Here is a 22,471-nt window from a genome sequence, read left to right as displayed (position 1 = left end):
ACTGATGGGGCGGTAATTGTCTGGGTTGGATTTGTCCTGCTTTTTGTGGACAGGAAATACCTGGGCAGTTTTCCACATTGTCGAATAGATGCCAGTGTTGTAGCTGTACTGGAACAGCTTGGCTAGAGGCACAGCTAGTTCTGGAGCACAAGTCTTCAGCACGATAGTCGGGATGTTGTCGGGGTCCATAGCCTTTGCTGTATCCAGTGCGGTCAGCCGTTTTTTGATATCACGTGGAGTGAATCAAAATGGCTGAAGAATGGTTTCTGTGATGGTGGGGACTTCGGGAGTAGGCCGATATGGATCTTCCACTCGGCACTTCTGGCTGAAGTTGTTTGCAAACCTAGGGGGAGAAATTGGGTGAGTAGCGCCACCTGTTAGCGCCTAAAGAGGCAGTCAGTGGCTGTAGCGCCACTGGCTGTGCCTCCTGCGATATTCAGCAGGGGTGCTAATGGTGGCGTTAGCCTGTTGCGCTGCGCCGCCACCGATGACGTCATCGGTGTGCGCAGCGCCCCATTAGCGCCCCGTTCGCGATATTTGGTAGCGAACGCCGCTGTAGCGCCGTTTGCTACCCGCGCCCGGTTCACGGGGCCTTGCTGTGCCGGCAGCGGCGCAAGTTAAGGTGGAGGTGCGGGGCAGCCGCCAAAAAAGGCGGCCGCCTGCCAGCACCTCCGTCCCCGGCCTCCTGACCCCCCCCCCCCCAACCCCCCCGCGGCATTGCCGGCTGTTTCCCGAGAGTCCGGCACTTCTCCTCGGTGCCGGGCTCTTTTGCCGGCACTCGCGATCGGGGATCGCGCTGTTGCAGGCCCCTCCCCCTTAACAATGGGAGGAAGACCTGCAGTACCGCAGCGTGCCGTGCCGCAGCGTGTGGCGCTGCGGCACGTTGCGCTGCGATATTCAGTTTCTGCGCCCTAAGAGGGATGCGGAGCGCCTCGAGCCGCGCCCCGTGTCCCTCGAGGGTTTCTGAAACTGAATTTCTGGCGATCGGTATTACTCCCAATGCAGTGCAAAAATCAGCGCCCAGGCGAACTTGGCGCCAGTTTGGCGCCTCAACCCAATTTCTAGGCCCTAGTCTTTTGCACTCACCACCATCATTGACGATGGGGATATTCTTGGAGCCTCCTCCTCCCATTAGTTGTTCAATGGTCCACCACCATTCACGACTGGATGTGGCAGGACTGCAGAGCTTTGATCTGATTCGTTGATTGTGGGACCATTTAGCTCTGTCTATAGCATGCTGCTTCTACTTTTTAGCATGCACTGTGTTGCAGCTTCCCCAGGTTGGCACCTTATTTTTAGGTATGCCTGGTGCTGCTCCTGGCATGCTCTTCTACACTCGTCGTTGAACCAGGGTTGGTCCCCTGGCTTGGTGGTAATGGTAGAGTGAGGGATATGCCGGGCCATGAGGTTACAGATTGTGGTGGAATACAATTCTGCTGCTGCTGATGGCCCACAGCGCCTCATGCATGCCCAGTTTTGAGCTGCTAGATCTGTTCTGAATCTATCCCATTTAGCACGGTGGTAGTACCACACAACACGATGGAGGGTGTTCTCAGTGTGAAGATGGGACTTCGTCTCCACAATGACTGTGCGGTGGTCACTGCTGCCAATGTTGTCATGGACAGATGCATCTGCGACAGGTAGCTTGGGGAGGACGAGGTCAAGTAGGTTTTTCCCTCTTGTTGGTTCACTGACCACCTGTCACAGGCCCAGACTGGCAGTTATGTCCTTCAGGATTCAGTCAGCTCGGTCAGTAGAGGTGCTACCGAGCCACTCTTGGTGATGGACATTGAAGTCCCCCACCCAGAGTACATTCTGTGCCCTTGCTACTCTGTGCTTCTTCCAAGTGGTGTTCAACATGGAGGAGTACTGATTCATCAGCTGAGGGAGGGCGGTAGGTGGTAATCAGCAGGAGGTTTCCTGGCCCATGCTTGACCTGAAGCCATGAGACTTCAATTGTATACCTCTAGAAATAAATCCTCGTGCTTGGTTTGCATTTTTTATGGCCTTGCTAACCTGTTTCGCAACTTTTAGTGATTTGTGTATTTGTACTCCGAGATCCCTTTGTTCCTCTACCCTACCTAGACTTACACCCTCCAAGTAATAAGTGACATCCCTATTCTTCCTATCAAAATATAATACCTCATATTTATCTGTGTTGAACTTCATTTGCCAATTATATGCACATTCTGCAAGTTTATTAATGTCCTCCTGTAATTTGTTGCAGTCCACCTCAGTATTGACTATCCCCCCAATTTGGTGTCATCCGCACATTTAGAAATTGTATTTTTGATTCCAAAGTCTAAATCGTTAATGTAAATTGTGAACAACAGTGGTCCCAGCATCGATCGTTGTGGAACACCACTACCCACCTTCTGCCACTGTGAATAGCTACCGTTTACCTCTACTCTCTGCTTTCTGTCTTGAAGCCAGCTAGCTATCCATTCTGCTGCTTGTCCCTTGACTCCGCATTTTCTGACCTTGTTCATCAGTCTATAAATGGGAGGGTTGATTTAGTTGAAGCGCTCTTCGATGATCTTGCCTCTGAGCTTGGATAAATGGGGATTCTGGTGGTTGCTGCCTCTCCTCCTCTTCTTCTTCCTCCTGCTCCTCCACCTGTACTTGTTGCTGCCCAGCAGGTGGTAAGGGCTGGTTCCTCATGGTGGCAAAGCTGTGGAGCATGTAGTAGGTGACGTCAAATCTGGATACCCACTCGGGTGTACTGCAAAGCTCCTCCGGAATTGTCCAGGCAGCAGAAGCGTTGCCTGACTATGCCGATTGTTTGCTTGATGATGTTCCTTGTGGCATTATGGGTCTCACTGTAAGTGTGCTCTGCATCTGTGCACGGATTCATGATGGGAGCCATGCACTGTGTCTGGAGGGGATAACCAAATGCTCTCTCGTTCGGCTTCGCTCTGTCAATAGGGAAGGAGATGTAGGTGTTTCTCCTGACACATGTGAATGGTGAGATGTTGCTGTGACCTGATGCAGCTTGAAAGGAGTACGTGGCATAAAAGCTGAGGGCCACAGTGACCTTGACAGCCACAGGTAGTGCTAGCCATGCTCTGGGCTGAAGTTTGGTTGTGGCTGCAGCAGCCAACATAGCTCGGTGACAGACACCTTAGTGAAGCTGATGTAGGAAAATTGCTCCCTGAAGACCCTTTGGGGAAATGGCCTCCTATTCCGTGCCTTCCTCCTCCCTCTTCTACAGCAGCTTCTACTGCTCTGTGGTGTCTTCCTTGCTGTTTCCCTTAGTCCTCCAGCACCAAAGGCAGCCCTATGAGACCACCTATGTCTGCAACCAGACTATTTGTGAAGCAAAGAGCAACAACAGTGCAAGAGCAGCAAAACCTCTCTCTGTGCAGACTACGTGATAGAACATGGCAGCAAATGCCTAGAAGCCAAGCAGTAGCCAGAAATAATAAACCAGCAACTCACCTGTAAGTGCCTTTAAATAGGGCCTTCCTGCCGGTTAGCGCCATGTTGTGCTGTGTGAGGTCAGCAGGTGACAACTGAAGCACTGGGGTGACCAAAAATGGAAATCGGGTCCTGCAAGAAGCAAGACCCTAAGTTACAAACCTTATGCAGAGCTTAGCATGCGCTCCTGCCGCCAGCGTGACATCCTGTACCAACATGGCAGGCGGTGCGCTTCTGGCCGCAAGTGTGCTCACACTGACTTCCTGCCATATTGGGGGGCATAGTAGGCTCCATAGTGCCTGAAAAATGGACAGTATGCGGCCAAATTTCTAGGCCAGTATCCTTTTACACTGTCTTACTCCAATCATTTATCACAGTGACATTTCCATTTCCAACAATAACCATCTTTCTGAGACTGACAAGTTATTGGCAGTTTTGTGGTATGCACTCAGAACTGAATTAATGGGTTAAACACATTTAATTTGACTTTAAGTCATTATAACGGAGACTTTCAGGCCGCAAAATTCAGCACCTTAGCGGTGGTAGTTAAGGCCGGTTTTGAAAGAAAAAAGGCATCCGCCTCGCTTCCGCCCACTTCTGGCGCAGTCCGCACTGTGCTCCATCTTGGTGAGGGTGATAGCGTGGGTGGGACATGTGTGCACCGGCAGCATACTGAGTAGGCAGATCGTGACGTCAGTCAGTGTGTAATGCTGATTTGACGCACGATCTGCCATTTTGGACATCACCGCTCCATTCAACGCCCTCCCCTTAGTATGCGTTCAGCTGCACGAGAGACACCCCACCAGCGCTATTTAAAGGGAAATATCCAACTTACAAGTAAGTTGATTATTTCTCTTGTACTGGCTCTTGCAGAGTTTGTATGAATACTCAGTTGCTGGAAGACATTTCAAAAGTTGTTAAAGTGTGCAGGAAGTGCTGCTGAACGTTGGGAAGGCGTTGGCTGCTACTGGAAGGCCTCTGAGTACCCCACTTGCTCCCAGTCATGGGGGCTCTACTTGCAGTCCCCCTCGCTTTGCAGCATGTCAGGGAGATGGAGCAGAGTCAGCAAAGAAGATAAACTGCTCGCAGAGGAAGGGGGAGGAGGACTCTCAGCAGGAGACTTTACCCACCTAGGGTCTTCAGGGAGCACGTCTCCTACCTGCACCTAAGCCAGGAGCAGGGTGTTCGACAGCTCCGCTTCACCAAGGAGGTGATCACAGAAACCCTTTCGCCCTTAGAACCAGACCTGCAACCTCGAGAGCAGCGATGCCTCTGCCAGTGGTCCTCAAGGTGACTGTTACCCTGAATTTTTTCACCAGCGGATCCTTCCAGGCTGGAACAGATGACATAGCAAACATCTCAACGTCCATCGCTGCATCCAGGAAGTCACAGAGGCTCTGTACTCCAGCAGAAGGGACTTCATTGTCTTCTCTCTAAACAGAGAGAAGCAGGAGGAGCGCGTACATGGCTTTGCCAGGATATCAGGCTTCCCCATGGTGCAGGGCACCATCGATTGCACACAGGTGGCTTTGCGGGCGCTGCATATCAATGGTGAGATGTTCTGTAACTGCAAAGGGTACCACTCACTTAATGGGCAGTTGGTGTGCGACCACGCCCAGCCCATCTTGCTCACCAACCAGTATTCGGTGCTGAGTACTGGTGGGGGCGATGGTTCCTCTGGGAAGTGGAGCCAGAGCCAAGTCCACAGTACTATGGAAGGCTCAGCTGCACAGGTGGAGGGGGTGGGTGGCGGGGGTGGAAGAGGAGAGGGAGAGCAATAGTGATAGTGGATTCAATAGTTGGGGAGCAGACAGGTGTTTCTGCGGCCGCAGACGTGACTCCAGGATGGTATGTTGCCTCCCTGGTTCCAGGGTCAAGGATGTCACTGAATGGCTGCAGGGCGTTCTGAGGGGGGAGGGTAAACAGCCAGAGGTCGTGGTCCATATTGGTACCAACGACATAGGTAGAAAGAGGGATGAGGTCCTGCAGGCAGAGTTTAGGGAGCTAGGAAAGAGGTTAAAAAGCAGGACCTCAAAGGTAGTAATCTCCGGATTACTATCAGTGCCACGTGCTAGTGAATACAGAAATAGGAAGATAGAGCAGATGAATGCGTGGCTGGAGAGATGGTGCAGGAGGGAGGGCTTTAGATTCCTGAGGAATTGGAACCGTTTCTGGGGGAGGTGGGACCTCTACAAGCCAGACGGGTTGCACCTCCATGAGAATGGGACCAATATCCTCGTGGGAGGGTTTGCTAGTGCTGTTGGGGAGGGTTTAAACTAGCTTGGCAGGGGGATGGGAACTTGAGGGTAGAAGCAGAAGGGAGAAAAGCTAAGTTGGAAATAGATGATAGGGGTTCAGATAAAGGGGTATTTAGGAAGGCAAAGAGAAAGGAGAAGGCAATAGAGCAGGGCAACGACAGGGGTAACGATAACCAGAATGTATCAGGAAGGGGCAGAGCGTACAAGCATAAGAGTGCACTAGAAAATAGAGTCAGAGTAAGGCAAAATGATAAGGTAAAATTAAAGGCTCTTTATCTGAATGCACGCAGCATTCGTAACAAGATAGAGGAGTTGATGGCACAAATAGAAATTACAGAGACATGGTTGCAAGGTGACCAAGGCTGGGAACTGAATATTCAGGGATATTTGACATTTCGGAAGGATAGGCAGAAAGGAAAAGGAGGTGGGGTAGCTCTGTTAATAAAGGATGAGATCACTGCAGTGGTGAGGAATGATATTGGCTCAGAAGCTCAAGATGTAGAATCAGTTTGGGTGGAGATAAGAAATAGTAAGGGTAAGAAGTCACTGGTGGGAGTAGTATATAGGCCCCCAAACAGTAGCTATACTGTAGGACAGAGTATAAATCAAGAAATAATGGGGGCTTGTAAGAAAGGTACTGCAATAATCATGGGCGATTTTAATCATCATATAGATTGGACAAATCAAATTGGCAAGGGTAGCCTTGAGGACGAGGTCATAGAGTTTATTCGGGATGGTTTCTTAGAAATACGTTGAGGAACCAACCAGGGACCAAGCTATTTTAGATCTGGTAATGTGTAATGAGACAGGATTAATTAATGATCTCATAGTAAAGGATCCCCTAGGAAAGAGTGATCATAGCATGGTAGAATTTCATATTTGAGGGTGAGGAACTTGGGTCTGAAACTAGTGTCCTAAACTTAAATAAAGGCAATTACAAGGGTATGAGGACAGAGTTGGCTAAAGTGGACTGGGAAAATAGATTAAAGGGTAAGATGGTAGATCAGCAATGGCAGACATTTAAGGAGATATTTCATAAATCTCAGCAAAGGTGTATTCCAGTGAGAAAGAAAGACTCTACGAGAAGGATGCGCCATCCATGGCTAACTAAGGAAGTTAAGGATGGTATCAATTTGAAAGAAAAGGCACACAATGTTGCGAAGATTAGTAGTAGGCCAGAGGATTGGGAAATTTCTAGAAACCAGCAAAGGATAACTAAAAAAATTATAAAGAGGGAGAAGATAGAGTATGAGAGTAAACTAGCAAATAATATAAAAACAGACAGTAAGAGCTTCTACAGGTATATAAAAAGGAAGAGAGTAGCTAAAGTAAACGTTGGTCCCTTAGAGGATGAGACTGGGGAATTAATGGGAAATAGAGAAATGGCAGAGACTCAACAATTATTTTGGATTGGTCTTCACGGTAGAAGACACTAAAAACATCCCAATAATAATAGATAATCAAGGGGCTATAGGGAGGGAGGAACTTAAAACAATCTCTATCACTAGAGAAAAAGTACTAGGCAAACTAATGGGGCTAAAGGACGACAAGTCCCCTGGACCTGATGGCCTGCATCCTAGGTTCTTAAAAGAAGTGGCTACAATGATAGTGGATGCGTTGGTTGTAATCTACCAAAATTCCCTGGATTCTGGAAAGGTCCCAGTGGATTGGAAAACCGTAAATGTAACGCCACTATTCAAGAAAAGAAGGAGACAGAAAGCAGGAAACTATAGGCCAGTTAGCCTAACATCTGTCATTGGGAAAATGCTGGAATCCATTATTAAGGAGGTAATAGCAGGACATTTAGAAAATCATAAGACAATCAAGCAGAGTCAACATGGTTTTATGAAAGGGAAAACGTGTTTGACAAATTTGCTAGAGTTCTTTGAGAATGTAACAAAAAGGGTGGATAAAGGGGAACCAGTGGATGTGGTGTACTTGGATTTCCAGAAGGCATTCGATAAGGTGCCACATAAAAGGTTACTGCACAAGATAAGAGCGCACGGGGTTGGAGGTAATATTTTGGCATGGATAGGGGATTGGCTAACTAACAGAAAACAGAGAGTTGGGATAAATGGGTCATTTTCAGGTTGGCAACCAGTAACTAGTAGGGTGCCACAGGGATCGGTGCTGGGGCCTCAACTATCTACAATCTATATTAATGACTTGGATGAAGGGACCGAGTGTACTGTAGCCAAATTTGCTGATCATACAAAGATAGGTGGGTTAGCAAGTTGTGAGGAGGACTCAAAGAGTCTGCAAAGGGATATAGATAGGATAAGTGAGTGGGCAAAAATTTGGCAGATGGAGTACAATGTGGGAAAATGTAAGGTTATCCACTTTGGAAGGAAGAATGAAAAAGCAAATGATTATTTAAATGGAGTGAGACTACAAAATGCTGCGGTACAGAGGGATCTGGGGGTTCCTAGTACATGAAACAAACTTAGCATGCAGGTACAGCAAGTAATTAGGAAGGCTAATGGAATGTTGGCCTTTATTGCAAGGGGTATGGAGTATAAAAGTAGGCAAGTTTTGATGCAACTTTACAGGGCGCTGATGAGACCGCACCTGGAGTAATGAGAAAGGGCTAATCAATAATCTTGTGGTAAAGGGGCCTGTAGGGACAAGTGACCATAATATGATTGAATTTTACATTAAGTTTGAGAGTGATGTAGTCCAATCTGAAACTAAGGTCTTCAATCTAAACAGAGGAAACTACAAGGGTATGAGGGACAAGTTGGCCATGGTAGATTGGGAGACAACACTAAAAGGTATGAAGGTGGACATACAATGGCTAACATTCAAGGAAATAATGCATAATTTGCAACAAACATATATTCTTCTAGGGCATAAAAACCCAAAAGGAAAAGTGAGCCAACCATGGCTAAAAAAAAAACTAAAGCAAGTATTAAGTCAAAGGAGGAAGCTTATAAAGTTGCCAGAAAAAGTGGTCAGCCTGAGGATTGGGATCTTTTTAGAAATCAGCAAAGGGGGACCAAGAAATTGATAAAGGGAAAATGGAATATGAGCACAAACTAGCGAAAAATATTAAAATGGATTGTAAAAGCTTCTATAGGTATGTGAAAAGGAAAAGACTGGCGAAGGTAAATGTAGGTCCTTTACAGTCAGAGATGGGAGAATTTATAATGGGGAATGAGGAACTGGCAGAGAAATTAAATAAATACTTTGTTTCTGTCTTCACGGAGAAAGACACAAAGAACCTCCCAGAAATACGAGAAAGCCAAGGGTGTGGCGAGAATGAGGAACTTAAAGAAATTATTATTAGTAAAAAAACAGTACTAGCAAAATTAAAGGGACTAAAAGTGGATAAACCCCAAGGACCGGATGACCGACATCCTAGGGTTTTGAAAGAGGTGGCCATTGGGATAGTGGACGCATTGGTTGTCATCTTCCAAAATTCTATAGATTCTGGAACAGTTCCTGCACATTGGAGGATAGCAAATGTAACCCCGCTATTTAAGAAAGGAGGGAGAGAGAAAACGGGGAACTACAGACCTGTTAGCCTCACATCAATAGTTGGGAAAATGCTGGAATCTATTATAAAGGGTGCAATAACTGGGCACTTAGCAACTAATAGTAAGATTGGGCAGAGTCAACATGGATTTATGAAAGGGAAATCCTGTTTGACAAACCTATTGGAGTTCTTTGAGGATGTAACTAGTGGAGTAGACAAAGGGGAACCGGTAGATGTGGTATCTGGATTTTCAGAAGGCCTTTGATAAGGTCCCACACAAGAGGTTGGTGAACAAAATTAGGGCACATGGAATTGGGGGTAATATACTAGCATGGATTGAGAATTGGTTAACAGACAGAAAACAAAGAGTAGGGATAAACGGGTCTTTTTCAGGATGGTTGCAGGCTGTGACTAGTGGGGTACCGCAAGGATTGGTGCTTGGGCCCCAGCTATTCACAACCTATATCAATGATTTGAATGAGGGGACTAAATGTAACATTTCCAAATTTGCTGATGATACAAAGCAAATGGTGAAAGATTGGGGAATGCAGATGCTCAAAGGGACCTGGGTGTCCTTGTACATGAGTCACTGAGAGTGAATGTGCAGGTGCAGCAAGCCATTAGGAAGACAAATGGCATGCTGGCCTTCATTACAAGAGGATTTGAGTACAGCAGTAAAGAAATCTTACTCTAATTATATAGGGCCTTGGTGAGGCCACACCTGGAGTATTGTGTACAATTGTGGTCTCCTTACCTAAGGAAGGATATACTTGCCATAGAGGGAGTGCAACAAAGGTTCACGAGATTGATTCCTGTGATGGCGGGACTGTCGTATGAGAAGAGATTGAGTAAACTAGGCATGTATTCTCTTGAATTCAGAAGAATGAGAGGGGATCTCATTGAAGCATACAAAATTATTACAGGGCTTGATAGGATGGATGCTGGGAGAATGTTTCCCTTGTCTGGGGAGTCTAGAACCAGGGGCCACAGCCTCAGGATAAAGGGAAGGCCATTCAGGACTGAGTTGAGAAGAAATTTCTTCACACAGAGGGTGGTGAATCTTTGGAATTCTCTACCCCAGAGGGCTGTGGAGGCGCAGTCATTGGGTATATTCAAAACAGAAGTTGATTAATTTCTGACTAGTAAAGGCATCAAGGGATATGGTGATAGGGCCGGTGAATGGAGTTGAGGCAGAAGATCAGCCATGATCTCATTGAATGGCTGGTGGAAGGCTGCTGACTTTCAGTGGGTGAGACTGCAGTTGGCCTTGCAGGATGACCTTGAGCAGCTCTGGGCCTAGAAGGCCCGGCTGTAGACTGCATCACCTCGGGATGGGTCGCAGCAGTCTGGGCTGGCTGACTGACGGGCAACAGCAAGGGCACTGGCGGAGTGGCAGCGGTGGAAGTACGAATGCTGACATTCTGAGAGAGGACAGCAGGTTCCTGCTCCGCGGAGCCACTGGCACAACCCCCAGGGTGGCGCCTCAGCAATCCTAGTAATCTGTTGGACGACAGATTGCTGGACTGCTGTGAAACCCTGCAAGCCCCTTTCCACACTGGTAAACGCAACCACGATGGCAGCAGTCTAAGCTTCCACTGCAGCACTCAGACGTTGCATCACTTCCGCTTGTGCTGCAATGGAAGCTGAGATATTGCCTATCAGACCCTGCATCATGGTTGGGTCCACAAGTGTTCTAATGGAGTTTCCCATCACTTCCATCTGGAAATCATGGGTCCCAAGCTCTGCGCAAAGCCCTGTGCAAGATTGGAGCCGGACTCCTCCATGCTCCTTGACAGTGACAATAGGCTCTCTGGCTGGCCTGCCAGTGCACCAAGCATTTCTAGGTGCATGCCCATCACCTTCCTTCTGAAGGCCGCCCCATCGAAGTCCTCATCTGAGTCCTCTGGAGCTGGCGTCTGCGTTATCCTTTCCCCCTGACCTGGCTGCAGGCCACTTGTGCCTGGTGACTCACCACATGTAGATCCCGCTTTTATACTACCCTCTAAAATATGCGCAGTGCCATTTTCTGAGCTGGTGGCTGCGAGTGTACAATCGAGTGACGGTGTGTCTTCTTCTCCATCACTCTCCTCCGCTTGTTCTTCCTGCATTTGCTGGGCTGGTTGGAGTTCTTGGATATCTGAAAGGAGAAAGGCACAAGGGTAGGGTTGTGGTGAGGGGAGGGGGGAAAGAAAGATGTGCATGCTTACACCATCAGCAGCTTGTAAGTGAGAAGGGATTCTGGGATGACGGGTAAGTGAGATGTGAGAAAGAGGATTAGGTATGAGCATACCATCATCATCAATGCTTTTAGCCTCGCCGATCGCCACAGCCTCAGTGATGGCCCCTCCAATGATTTCTAGCACTGTCTCCTCCAGCTGGGTCAGGATCTGCAGTCGTGCCTGCCCCCCGCCTAATGTGCGACCTCACCGTCTGGCATGCTGGCACCTGCGCTATCCTTTCCCCCCTGCCCTGGCTCCTGGGCACAGTGTCTCACCACATGCAGATCCCTCCTCTATCCTCTATCCTAGCCGCTAAAATTTTTGCACCGTCAATCTCTGAGCTGGTGGCTGCGAGTGTACAATCGAGTAACAGTGTTTCCTCATCTTCCTCCTCTGACTGAGAAGATTCCAATTCTTGGGTATTTGAAATGGAAAAGGGACAATGGTTGGTTTGTGGTCAGGGGAGTGGAGAAAGAAAGAAGTGCATACTGAAGCTTGTGAGTCAGAAGAGATTGTGGGATGAGGGAGGAGTGGGATGAGTGAAGTTGGATTAGGTATGCAGATACGATGCCCTTCCCATGATGGCCAACACTTTCTGCTCCATGGTGGTTAAAACATGCAGGCGTGCTTGTCCTCCTCCAGTTCTTTCCCGCTGCTTCCTGTTATGCGCCACCTTCTCCTGCAAAAAAAAGGGAAGTATGTCACTGAGTGTCCTGCAATATGTTTGGGTGATGTGTCTGTCATGGTTGAATAGCTTCCTGTGTTTGTGAGATGTGAGTTGTGGGTGCAAGGCTTGCAACAGTGCTATGTGTGTGAGGGTGAGGTAAAGAATATGAATTGAAGGGTTGAGTACTGATTGACAGAGATTGTTGCTAGGTGGGTGATGGGGGTGCAGTGAACGGAGCAGTGGATAAGGCTAGTTGTGCAGTTGGTAGGATATGCCATTTGAAGATGAACTCACTTACCTTGACAACATGCATGTTCTTGGAGCAACACTACTGGCATTGACCTCAGCCGCTACTTCTTCCCACTGTCTCCTGAGCATATGTCTTCCTGCGGATAAAGGATGTCTCTCCTTCTCTTCACACTTTGCTCTAAGACCTTCAATGCATTGTCCGATAACCTTGGAGCTCGCTCTCCCACCACTCCTTGCAACCACAATGCACCTCACCTTTAAGAGGTGCAGGCCGCCTTTAAGTAGTACCAGCCACTCACGTTATCGGGCTCCCTGCTAATGCGTGCAGCCAATGAACAGCACAGGTAGCGCTGGCTGCATGCAGCAATCCTATAAAACAGCAGACAGCACGAATTTAACATGCTGATGGGTTAATCGGGTACCGTGATCCCCACGTCATTTTTCAGGGGTTAGCCAATTTAACCTGCATATATCTTACTGTTATCGATGACCATGAAATTGAACTAAAAATAACAATAATGTATGACTTTTAATAATTGAGAGATACAGTGTGCAGCTTTAAATTCAAACACAGTAAATACAGTTACAAAGTATAGGTGTAAATAGGTTTCACATCGATAAAATTAAATTTGTAGCTTTTAAACTTATGTTCATCAACGAATTAAAATCATGGAGATTATTTTATTCTTGACGACTTTTTCCTAGGACTTTGTGAGTCGTACTTCATTTAATGAAATTAATGGAATTTTTTCTCTGCTGGACTTACTGAACTCTGAATACCCTGTCATCCAGCACTTGGCACTGCAAACTCTAATAACCATCTCCAGTGATGCAGAGAGCAGAATGGCACTGTGTCAGCATGAAGCCCATGAAAGCCTTCTGCAGCTTCTTGCGACGCCGGTAATAAAATCTGTGCAGTAAATTATTGTAAATTTTGTATTGGATAAATGTGCTCAGTGTTTGATCCAACTGTTAACAATGTGATGCAGTTGTGAAAGTAGTCTCAGTTCTTTCTTGAGCAACTGCGATATCATATGGTAGGCATTACCATAATGACCAACATGCAATACTAAATATAAATGAAAATCAGTACCCTTTGTCATGTGGCAACATCATAAAATTAATTATTGATTCCATATGTCCTATATAAACAGCTACTGTTGGCTCAAAATTCTTTTCCAAAGTGTTTTATGTTCTCCTGCCCCCACTCAGACAAAACGTATGATAAGTTTGAGCCACTTGCCATTGTGGAAAATAGTAGTGCAGTGAGACACCACATTAGGAATTCATTCATTCACTTGAAGTGAGATGGCGCATTAGCTTAACTTCCCCTTTTCTGAATAGAATGTGAACAAATCTTGAAGCTTCATTGTATATGTCTATAAAAGGAAGGAAGGAAGGAGAGACCAGTTAGCCTGACATCAGTAGTAGGGAAAATGCTAGAATTTATTATTAAGGACGTGGTAACAGGGCACTTAGAAAATCGTAACAGGATTGGGCAGAGTTAACACGGATTTATGAAAGGGAAATCGTGTTTGACAAATCTGTTGGAGTTTTTTGAGGTTGTAACTAGCAGAATAGATAAGGGGGAACCAGTGGATGTGGTGTATTTGGATTTTCAGAAGGCATTCGACAAGGTGCCACACAAGAGGTTACTAAACAAAATTAGGGCTCATGGGATTGGGGGTAATATACTAGCATGGATTGAGGATTGGTTAACGGACAGAAAACAGAAATTAGGAATAAACGGATAATTTTTGGGTTGGCAGGCTGTAAACAGCGGGGTACCGCAATGATCAGTGCTTGGGCCTCATCTATTCACTATCTACATCAATGATTTGGATGAGGGGACCAAATGTAATATATCCAAGTTTGCTGATGATACAAAGCTGGATGGGAATGTAAGTTGTGAGGAGGATGCAAGGAGGCTTCAAGGGGATATAGACAGGCTAAGTGAGTGGGCAAGATCATGGCAAATGGAATATAATGTGGAGAAATGTGGAGTTATCCACTTTGGTAGGAAAAATAGAAAAGCAGAGTATTTTTTAAATGGTGAGAGATTGCGAAATGTTGGTGTTCAGAGGGACCTGGGTGTCCTTGTACACGAATCACTGAAAGTTAACATGCAGGTACAGCAAGCAATTAGGAAAGCAAATGGTATGTTGGCCTTTATTACAAGAGGAATTGAGTATAAGAGTAAAGACGTTTTACTGCAATTATATAGGGCCCTGGTGAGACCACATCTGGAGTATTATGTACAGTTTTGGCCTCCTTACTTAAGGAAGAATGTACTTGCCATAGAGGGAGTGCAACAAAGGTTCACCAAACTGGTTCCTGGGATGGGGGGGATTGTCCTATGAGGAGAGCTGGGTAGACTAGGCCTATATTCTCTAGAGTTTAGAAGAATGAGAGGTGAACTCATTGAAAGGTACAAAATTCTTACAGGGCTTGACCAGGCAGATGCAGGGAGGATGTTTCCCCGGGCTGGGGAGTCTAGAACCAGGGGTCACAGTTTCAGAATAAGGGGTCTGCCATTTAGGACTGAGATGAGGAGAAATTTCTTCACTCAGAGGGTGGTGAATCTTTGGAATTCTTGACCCCAGAGGGCAGTGAGGCTCAATCGTTGAGTATATTCAAGACAGAGAGCAATAGATTTTTGTATACTAAGGGAATCAAGTGATATGGGGGTAGTGCGAGATGGTGGAGTTGAGGTAGAAGATTAGCCATGATCTTATTGAATGGCGGAGAAGGCTCGAAGGATCGAATGGCCTACTCCTGCTCCTATTTCTTATGTTCTTAATCCCTCCCTTGAAATTTTAGTAATGTTACCTCTGTAAGGGGAAGCACTTGATTATATGCCTGTTAGGATAGGCTTGCCTGGCCCTGTATTTCAGTAAATCCATTTCATAACCAGTAATTATCATGTGAAAGTTTTGTATTTATTTCCCTTGATGTTATTGTTTTGATTTAATTCTGTTATTTTAGTTAGAGTTTGCTTTAAAAATCAGTTTGGGAGGGCTATCCCCTTTCTGGAAATTGTACTGGTATTGCCTTCTTAATAGGAATTAATGTGTTCATGTGGAGCTGTACTTGCCTGGCCATTCCTTTAAACTAACCTATCACAAACTAGGATCCTTATATACTCTACTGTGGTATCAACTGGCTCTCTGAACACCTTCTGTGACTGGTGGGCAAAATATAACATTTTTGTTTTGATTTCCTTGGGGTTTTACCATTTTGCTTTAATTTTGTTACATTTTTGTGGAAAATCAGTTAGGGTGGGCCAACCCAATAAAAGCTCACTGAAATTTTAGTGGTGTTGCCCTTTTAAGAGTGGCACTTGATTTTGGACGCTTTGGACTGGGTATACTTGGCTCTGTAATTAAACCGGTCTATCTAAACTATGATCTTTTCATCACATGGTTGGGTGTACAAATCAGGTGAGGCATATGATTATAGTCCACTGGTCTATTTAAGATAGGATTCTTATGAAATTTGCTTTGGTGAAAACCAGCTCACTGGCCGCTTTGCGTGACCAGTGGGCACATGTGGAATTATGTCATAGAATTACAATTCACTTCCAATTACAGGTGATCTTTGTTTCTGCTAGAGTTTACTTTGCCTGATTCAGTGGAATTTAATGTTTCTGTTATACAAACTCCAAAAAATGTTTTACAGAGTAAAAAAGACAGACATTATTTGTAATTTATGTTTCCCAATTTTGCGCTAATATCAAGAATATTTAACCATTTTTGCACAACACTGCTAATATCCTTAGTACAATATTTTAATTGTATGTGATTGCGTTTAATTTTTTTCTCTCCCCAGGAATTTAGTGATCTTCATGCAGATGCATTGCTTGTACTGGCAAACTGTCTGGAAGAGGAAGACAATGTGATGCTTATCCGTGAATCAGGAGCCCTGGAAAAGTTTTTGTTATTTGTAACTACAGCCACTTTTCCAGAGGCACAGAAGCACGCAACTAAAGCAATAACAAGATCAGCTCGCAACAGTATGTCAGAACTTAATTTTGCAAAATACATTTACGATGCATTATTACCTAAATTGAAGCAATTGAAAGTTTCTATAGGTTATTATTTAGTGTTAAAACTTAAAGATCAAAAATGTTTCTTAGAACTCTAGGTTGATACAGTAGATAATGGCCCAGAAATTCGGGTCCCAACGCGTGAGTACGGACGGAGTACTCACGCGTGGACCTGATGGAAGTGCCGGAATCTTGCATGCACTACGCATGCGCGGGAAACCGGCATTTCCGATCCTCTGAACCAAGGGGTTCAGAGGTCGAACGCATGCGCGCAGGAGTCTGCGCGTGCGCGTTGAACTTCCTTTTTTTTTCCAGGTTTGCCCGTGCGTGAAGGCCTCCACTTTTTACACTTGAAAAAAGCAGACGTAAGGACTTAATTTTAAAAGGTAAGTGGTCTAATAATTAGAATTAGAATTTTTTTCCCACAGGTTTATTATTTTTAAAGACTTTACAGTAAGGTAAGTGTATTTTTAGCCCCGATTTTTTATTAAATTATTTTTTTCAAAAATTTAATTTATTGTTTAAAACAGTTATTTAAAGTTATTTATAGTTCATTTAAATAGTTCTTACTGTCAAACTCATGAATGAACTTTTGCATCCTCCGATTGGTTGCCCAGTGCTCACGTGATCCCAGCCGACGCATCGCACTAAGTACGCCGCTGGGACACACAAGCACAGCGCGCCGGGAGCTGAACCGGGCCATAGACAGGAAATCCACGCAGGCCCAGGCTTCAACTGTCGGCGCGCTAGGTAAGTGTAGGTCGGGGGCTTGCACCCGCGGGAAGCCCCCGACACGAATTTCTGGGCCATTGTTTATTTTTTGTCTGCCTTCACTGATATGTGTAATATAGTATAGTAGATTTTTGTATGAAAAGTAAATAATTACTAATAGGAAATATCAAAGACATAAATTTATGCAGAAATTTTTAGAAAGTGCTGCCCCCTGGATGAGAAATCTCTTGTATGTTCACTTTTTAAACTTTTTGGTAGTTTAATGCTAACTGTCCACTTGAAATAATTTGCAAGTTTGGCCTTATGTGCATCATGTGCTTAGGCTGCTGCACTCCCTAACTTAAAATAAAATGACAACGGCAATGCCTCACTTACCACACTCTGCGGCCTCCTCCCTTCTACTTAGTTGTGTGCTGCTGCTAATGTATGTTTCAGGGCAGAACATGATTTAACATTTGTACACTGCACAGTTTGTAGTCACACCACAAAACATGACCGAAAAACATTCTAAGTGCAACGAGAGAAATAGAATCAAGCCTTTACTTTATTCTTGAAATTTGTCACTTTCTTTTGTCAGTATATTAAAAACCTATTTTACCAAAGTCATTGATGATTTGGTCTATTTCACAGATATTTAACGATGTACTTGAAAAGACCACTTTACAACAAATGGCTTAAACATAGAGGGGAAAAAATTGGGTTGCTTTGCGCCTCCCGTTAGCGCCCTAAGAGGGCGCTAACGGGGTGCAAAGCAACTAGCACCCGGGCGTGGCAGCGCCCATGCCTCCCGTGAAATTCAGCGGGAGGTTAGCGGTGGCGCTAACCGGTAGTGCCCCACGGCGCTGCGCTGCCGGCGATGACGTCATTGCCGTGCGCAGCGCCCTGCTCACGCCCCAGCCACGATCTTCAGGAGCGCCCCCTGACTTACCGCCGGACACTATGTCTGACGGGGTCGGGGGCCTACTTGCGGCCAGGCAGGTGCAATTTAAAGGAGAAGTGCGGGGTGGCCATTTTTGTTGCTGGCCGCCTGCCGGCACCTGCCTACGCTCCCGTCCCGGCCTCCTGAACCGCAGCCCCCACCCCCCGCGGTGTGCCGGCTGCACTCCAAGAACCCGGCACTTCTCTTGAGTGCCGGGCTCTTTTGCCAGCACTCCCGATCCCCAGGGGCCCAGCTAGCCCCCGTGGGCCCAGCTGGGCCCTGGGTCGCGCTGCGCAAGGCCCCTCCCCTTTAAGAAGGGGAGGAAGGCCTGCAATACCACGGCACGTAGCGCCGCGATATTGATTTGCAGCGCCCCAAGAGGGATGGGGGATGCTTCCAGTAGTGCCCCGCTTCCCTCTTGGGGCGCAACCATTCAAGTGCCGGTGCGGGGGCGCTACTTTTTCCGGGGCGCTAAAAGTAGGGGCGCTACTCAATTTTTAGCCCAGACAATTTTAATGAAAAGTTAGACAAATATGTAATAAATCAATGGCCCTTATTTTCCGATGCCTATGGGTGTGTACGAGGTGTGTACACACTCGTAGGGACATCGGAAATGCCGGTTTCAGGCATGCGAAGCGCATGCGCTGAAAACCAGCATTTCCGATCTGTCAAGATCGCACGCCTGCCCTGGAGAAGAGCCTCTGCGGGTGGAGAGTTCCACTTTCTGCAGAACCTCCACCCGCTGAAATCACTTAAAAACCTTACGCCTGGTAAAAGCAGGTATAAGGCCTGCTTTTACCAGCATAAGAGTTTTAAAAAGTTTAAAAAAAAATTTCACTCATTTATAATTTTAAAATACTTTTAACAAAGGTAAGTTTATTTTTAGGCCTGTAAAAAACTTGAATTTCTTTTTCAAAAAATTACATTTTTGTTTAAAATATTTAATATTATGTAATTTTAACTAATTTTAAAAACATGATTTAAAAAAAAAGTATTTAATGTTTTGATGTCTTTTTTCAGTAATCCCCATTCATACTTTTGACAGGGGGATTCTTTTCTCCCATTGGCCCGCTTGGCCCACGTGATCCCAGGGACGCTTGCGAACCGCATGCACCCCTGGGATACGAGGGCCCTGCACATTTCGTCGTGGAGTGGCCCAGGATCAGAAATGGACGGACCTTGGGAGCCCTCAGGTAAGGGCGTAGATTTTTTCCCGATAGGAGGCACCGCACGCAGGAAGCCTCCTATTGGAAATTACGGGCCAATAACTTGCATTAAACTAAAAATTTGCAAGCACCTTTGAAGGGATAACCAGTGGGCACTGTCAGTCTGGGTGGAACTGTATATGGTTGAAAATTTTAATACAATTCAATGGAATTCCTTCCCCCAACACACGGGGATTGTAACTGGACATGTACCACGAGAAATCAGAGTGTGCACTGTTCACTAAGTATGATGCGAAGACAATGCTTCCCTTTCATACAAAGAAAGAAACAGTCCAGAAACTGGTACAAGTTGCAAGAAGGTACCTGTGGCCCTGGTTGTGGTTACCCATTTTGTGAATACCAGCAGCAGCTCTTATGTCCTTTTTTCCTTTCTATTTCTGTTGCTGTAACATTTCTTGCTAAGAATTTGTTCATGTTATCACAGTGCTAAAGCATATTTTTTCTGCAGCATAGTGTCAAATGAGATGTTAAAGAATCAGAATTCAAATCTTACTTTAAGTACTGTCATATTTGCATCCTGCTGCCATTTTTAAACTATACCACTGAGGAAGAAGAGCCACCCGTGGTGCCAGTCCACAAAGTAACTGTTCCTCTAGGTACAATTGCTTTCAGAGAAAATAACAACTACTAACTGCAGAACTGCCTGTGCAGTGCCACATTAAGGGACATAGGAACATTAGGAACAAGAGTAGGCTTTTGAGCCCCTCGATCATTCAATTTGATCATGGATGATCTGCACCTCCATTTATCAACCTCAGCTCCATATCCCTTGATACACAAAAATCTATCTATCTATCTCAGTCTTGAAAGCTCCCAGCCTTTTGGGGGAGAGATTTCCAGATTTCAAAACCTTTTGTATGAAAAATTGTTTCCTCGTTGCGCTTCTGAATGGCCTAACTCTAATTTTAAGTTTACGTCCCCTTATTCTTGATTCCTCCACCAGAGGAAATAGTTTCTCCGTATCTACCCTATCAAATCCTTTTAACATTTAAAAACCTCAATCAGATCACCCCTCAATCTTCTATACTCAAGGGAATGCAAGCCAAGTTTATGCAACTTGTCTTCATAATTTTACCCTCTAAGCCCTGCTATGATTATGAATTACCTGCCTCTTCCTCTGTAGTAAAGTTATATAGAAATCCTATGTTACAGTTAACAGGGAACTAATAATAATCTCCTGTTGCTGGCATCCGCACAATTAAAGGAAAATTGTACTGCAGTAGAAAGCATTTTCAAAGCAAAGTAATTACTCCTATTAACTTAAAATAGTACATAAACAGTTTTAAAAAGTAATCTACAATTGTGTCCGAACCTGGTCACTGGTTCGTCGATCTTCCACGCTGACTCCACCCAGTCTACGTCAACTTCATTCCACCACAGGATCGCAGACTTTAACTTTGACTTTCTCATATTGACTCCTCCATATCTCCAGTTTACAACCAGGACACATGCTCCTAATCTTTGCCATGCCAATGTAACCTGAATTCCCTCTGCGACCATTCAAATGTCTATAAACCTACTACTTCTGTCTCCCTTCTTTTTCTCTTGGGCCCTTATCTCTTGCCTCCTTCCCTTCCTGTTATTCACTCATGCCACCTTTCATTTTTCATGTCTCAGATACTTTGCCCGCCACCCACCCCCCCACCCCCCCAATTCCTGCCCCAACCCATCACTATGGTCTCTCAAGCTACAAGGACATCAGCTTTTTAAAGGGACAATATCCTTATCAGCAATTGCTAATCTTGCCAACTTCATTCCCGTACCGTTTACCCCACCTTGTACCGCCCTCTTGGACTCTGCAGTGGATCAACAATCACTGTCCCTCTTTGCATTCACTAATGAACAAGGTCTTTGCCATTCATGATCTTATTGCAAATGTCACTCCATTATTTAAGAAGGGAGGGAGGGAGAAACCAGGTAACCACAGACCCGTCAGTTTAACATCAGTTGTGGGGAAATTACTGAAATCTATCATCAGGGACAGAGGCCGCGATTTCGCCAGCAGAGGCGAGATCGCGGCAGAAGAGGTTGTTGGCGGGTACCGGTCCCAGTCCCGTTCCTGGCTGCAGCCACTTGGCAAAAAGGATTTTCCATTAATAGGGCTTGTTAAGCCCGCCCTGCGGGGTTGCCGGCCAATTAAAAGGAAGCGGGTCTGATGACGTCATTTGATGACGCGTCATCAGCCGGTTTCCTTAAAGGGACCATGGCCGCATTCATTTTGACAGTTGTGCTCTCAGTGTTCTACAGCATTGAGGTGCTGCAAACACTGACAAGCACTGCACAAAGGTGCACGGCTGCAACCAGGCTCTCCCATGACTCCCTCCATATGCTTATGGAAGGAGTCACAGCACGCAGGGAGGTTCTCTTCCCTTCCAATGGGCGGAAGACACCTCCCCAGGAGACCAACGCAGCCTGGTTGCACATTGCACAGGAGGGCACAAGCAGGGATGTCGTCAGGAGGACCAGGCTGCAGTGATCAGGAAACGTTACTGCCAAGCCACACTCAACCTCATCCTGCTGTGCCACTCATCACATCCCCATCACTCTGCCTTCCCTACCATACTTCTGCACATCTTTACTCACACCAACTTACCTTGCACCTCCACCCATCCCTCTCTATCTACATTATCACTTCCCCATCTCACTAGCCACCCCTCACACTCCTACTGCAAGCATGCCAACTAAGAACACAAAAGGGTAGGCACTTGGGTGGTTTATCCAATGGTCATGTGAAGTTTCTGTTAATGTACTGTCAAACATTGACATCTTTATTTTGAACACTTTGCGTTCTTGGACAGATTTGTGTGCACCTTTGGAAGTGGCTTAGTGAGTTGCAGAGAATGGTGAGACATAACGTCCCTGCCCCCACAATGGTGATGAGTGAGAAAGGAATGGCTTGGACATTGTAGGGATGCTTTATTGTGCTGGCGTGGGGTGGTGCCAACCTGGTGCATCATGTGGCCGTCAGGGTGTACAGTGTTAAGTGAAGCAAATCTGGACATGATAAGGCCATCGCTGGCATGGGTGATGATGCCTTGTGTCCAGTGCAGCATCAGCTGATTGCGGAGAAGGTTGGTGTGGATGTTGGTGATGTTGGTCTGCCTGATGATGTTGGTGTTGGGGCTGATTGTGTGGGGATTCTGAGGACCAAGGTGAGATTTTTTCAAGGACACCGATGTTGCTGGAATAGATGGCAGCGGAAGTTGAGATGACAGAAGTGACCTGTCAGTGGTGAGAGAGCTTGCTCCAAGGAGGTGACAGTTT

General features: G+C 45.9%; 1 protein-coding gene across 4 annotated transcripts in view; it reads left to right on the top strand.

Annotated features, from left to right (window-relative positions):
- armc3 (armadillo repeat containing 3) overlaps positions 1–22,471 on the top strand; it is a 303,201-nt gene that overhangs the window by 130,833 nt on the left and 149,897 nt on the right. For all 4 annotated transcript variants that reach the window (XM_085987770.1, XM_085987769.1, XM_085987767.1 and 1 more), the window contains exons 7-8: positions 12,991–13,185; positions 16,114–16,297. In XM_085987770.1, coding sequence (XP_085843896.1) covers positions 12,991–13,185; positions 16,114–16,297 — 379 coding nt within the window. The remainder of the gene's footprint in view (positions 1–12,990; positions 13,186–16,113; positions 16,298–22,471) is intronic.

Source organism: Somniosus microcephalus, chromosome 5 (genome assembly GCF_052327205.1).
Source record: "Somniosus microcephalus isolate GS21.2 chromosome 5, FLI_Smic_1.0, whole genome shotgun sequence".
In the NCBI taxonomy this organism is placed as follows: domain Eukaryota; kingdom Metazoa; phylum Chordata; class Chondrichthyes; order Squaliformes; family Somniosidae; genus Somniosus; species Somniosus microcephalus.
This window is presented reverse-complemented; position numbering and strand designations above follow the sequence as displayed.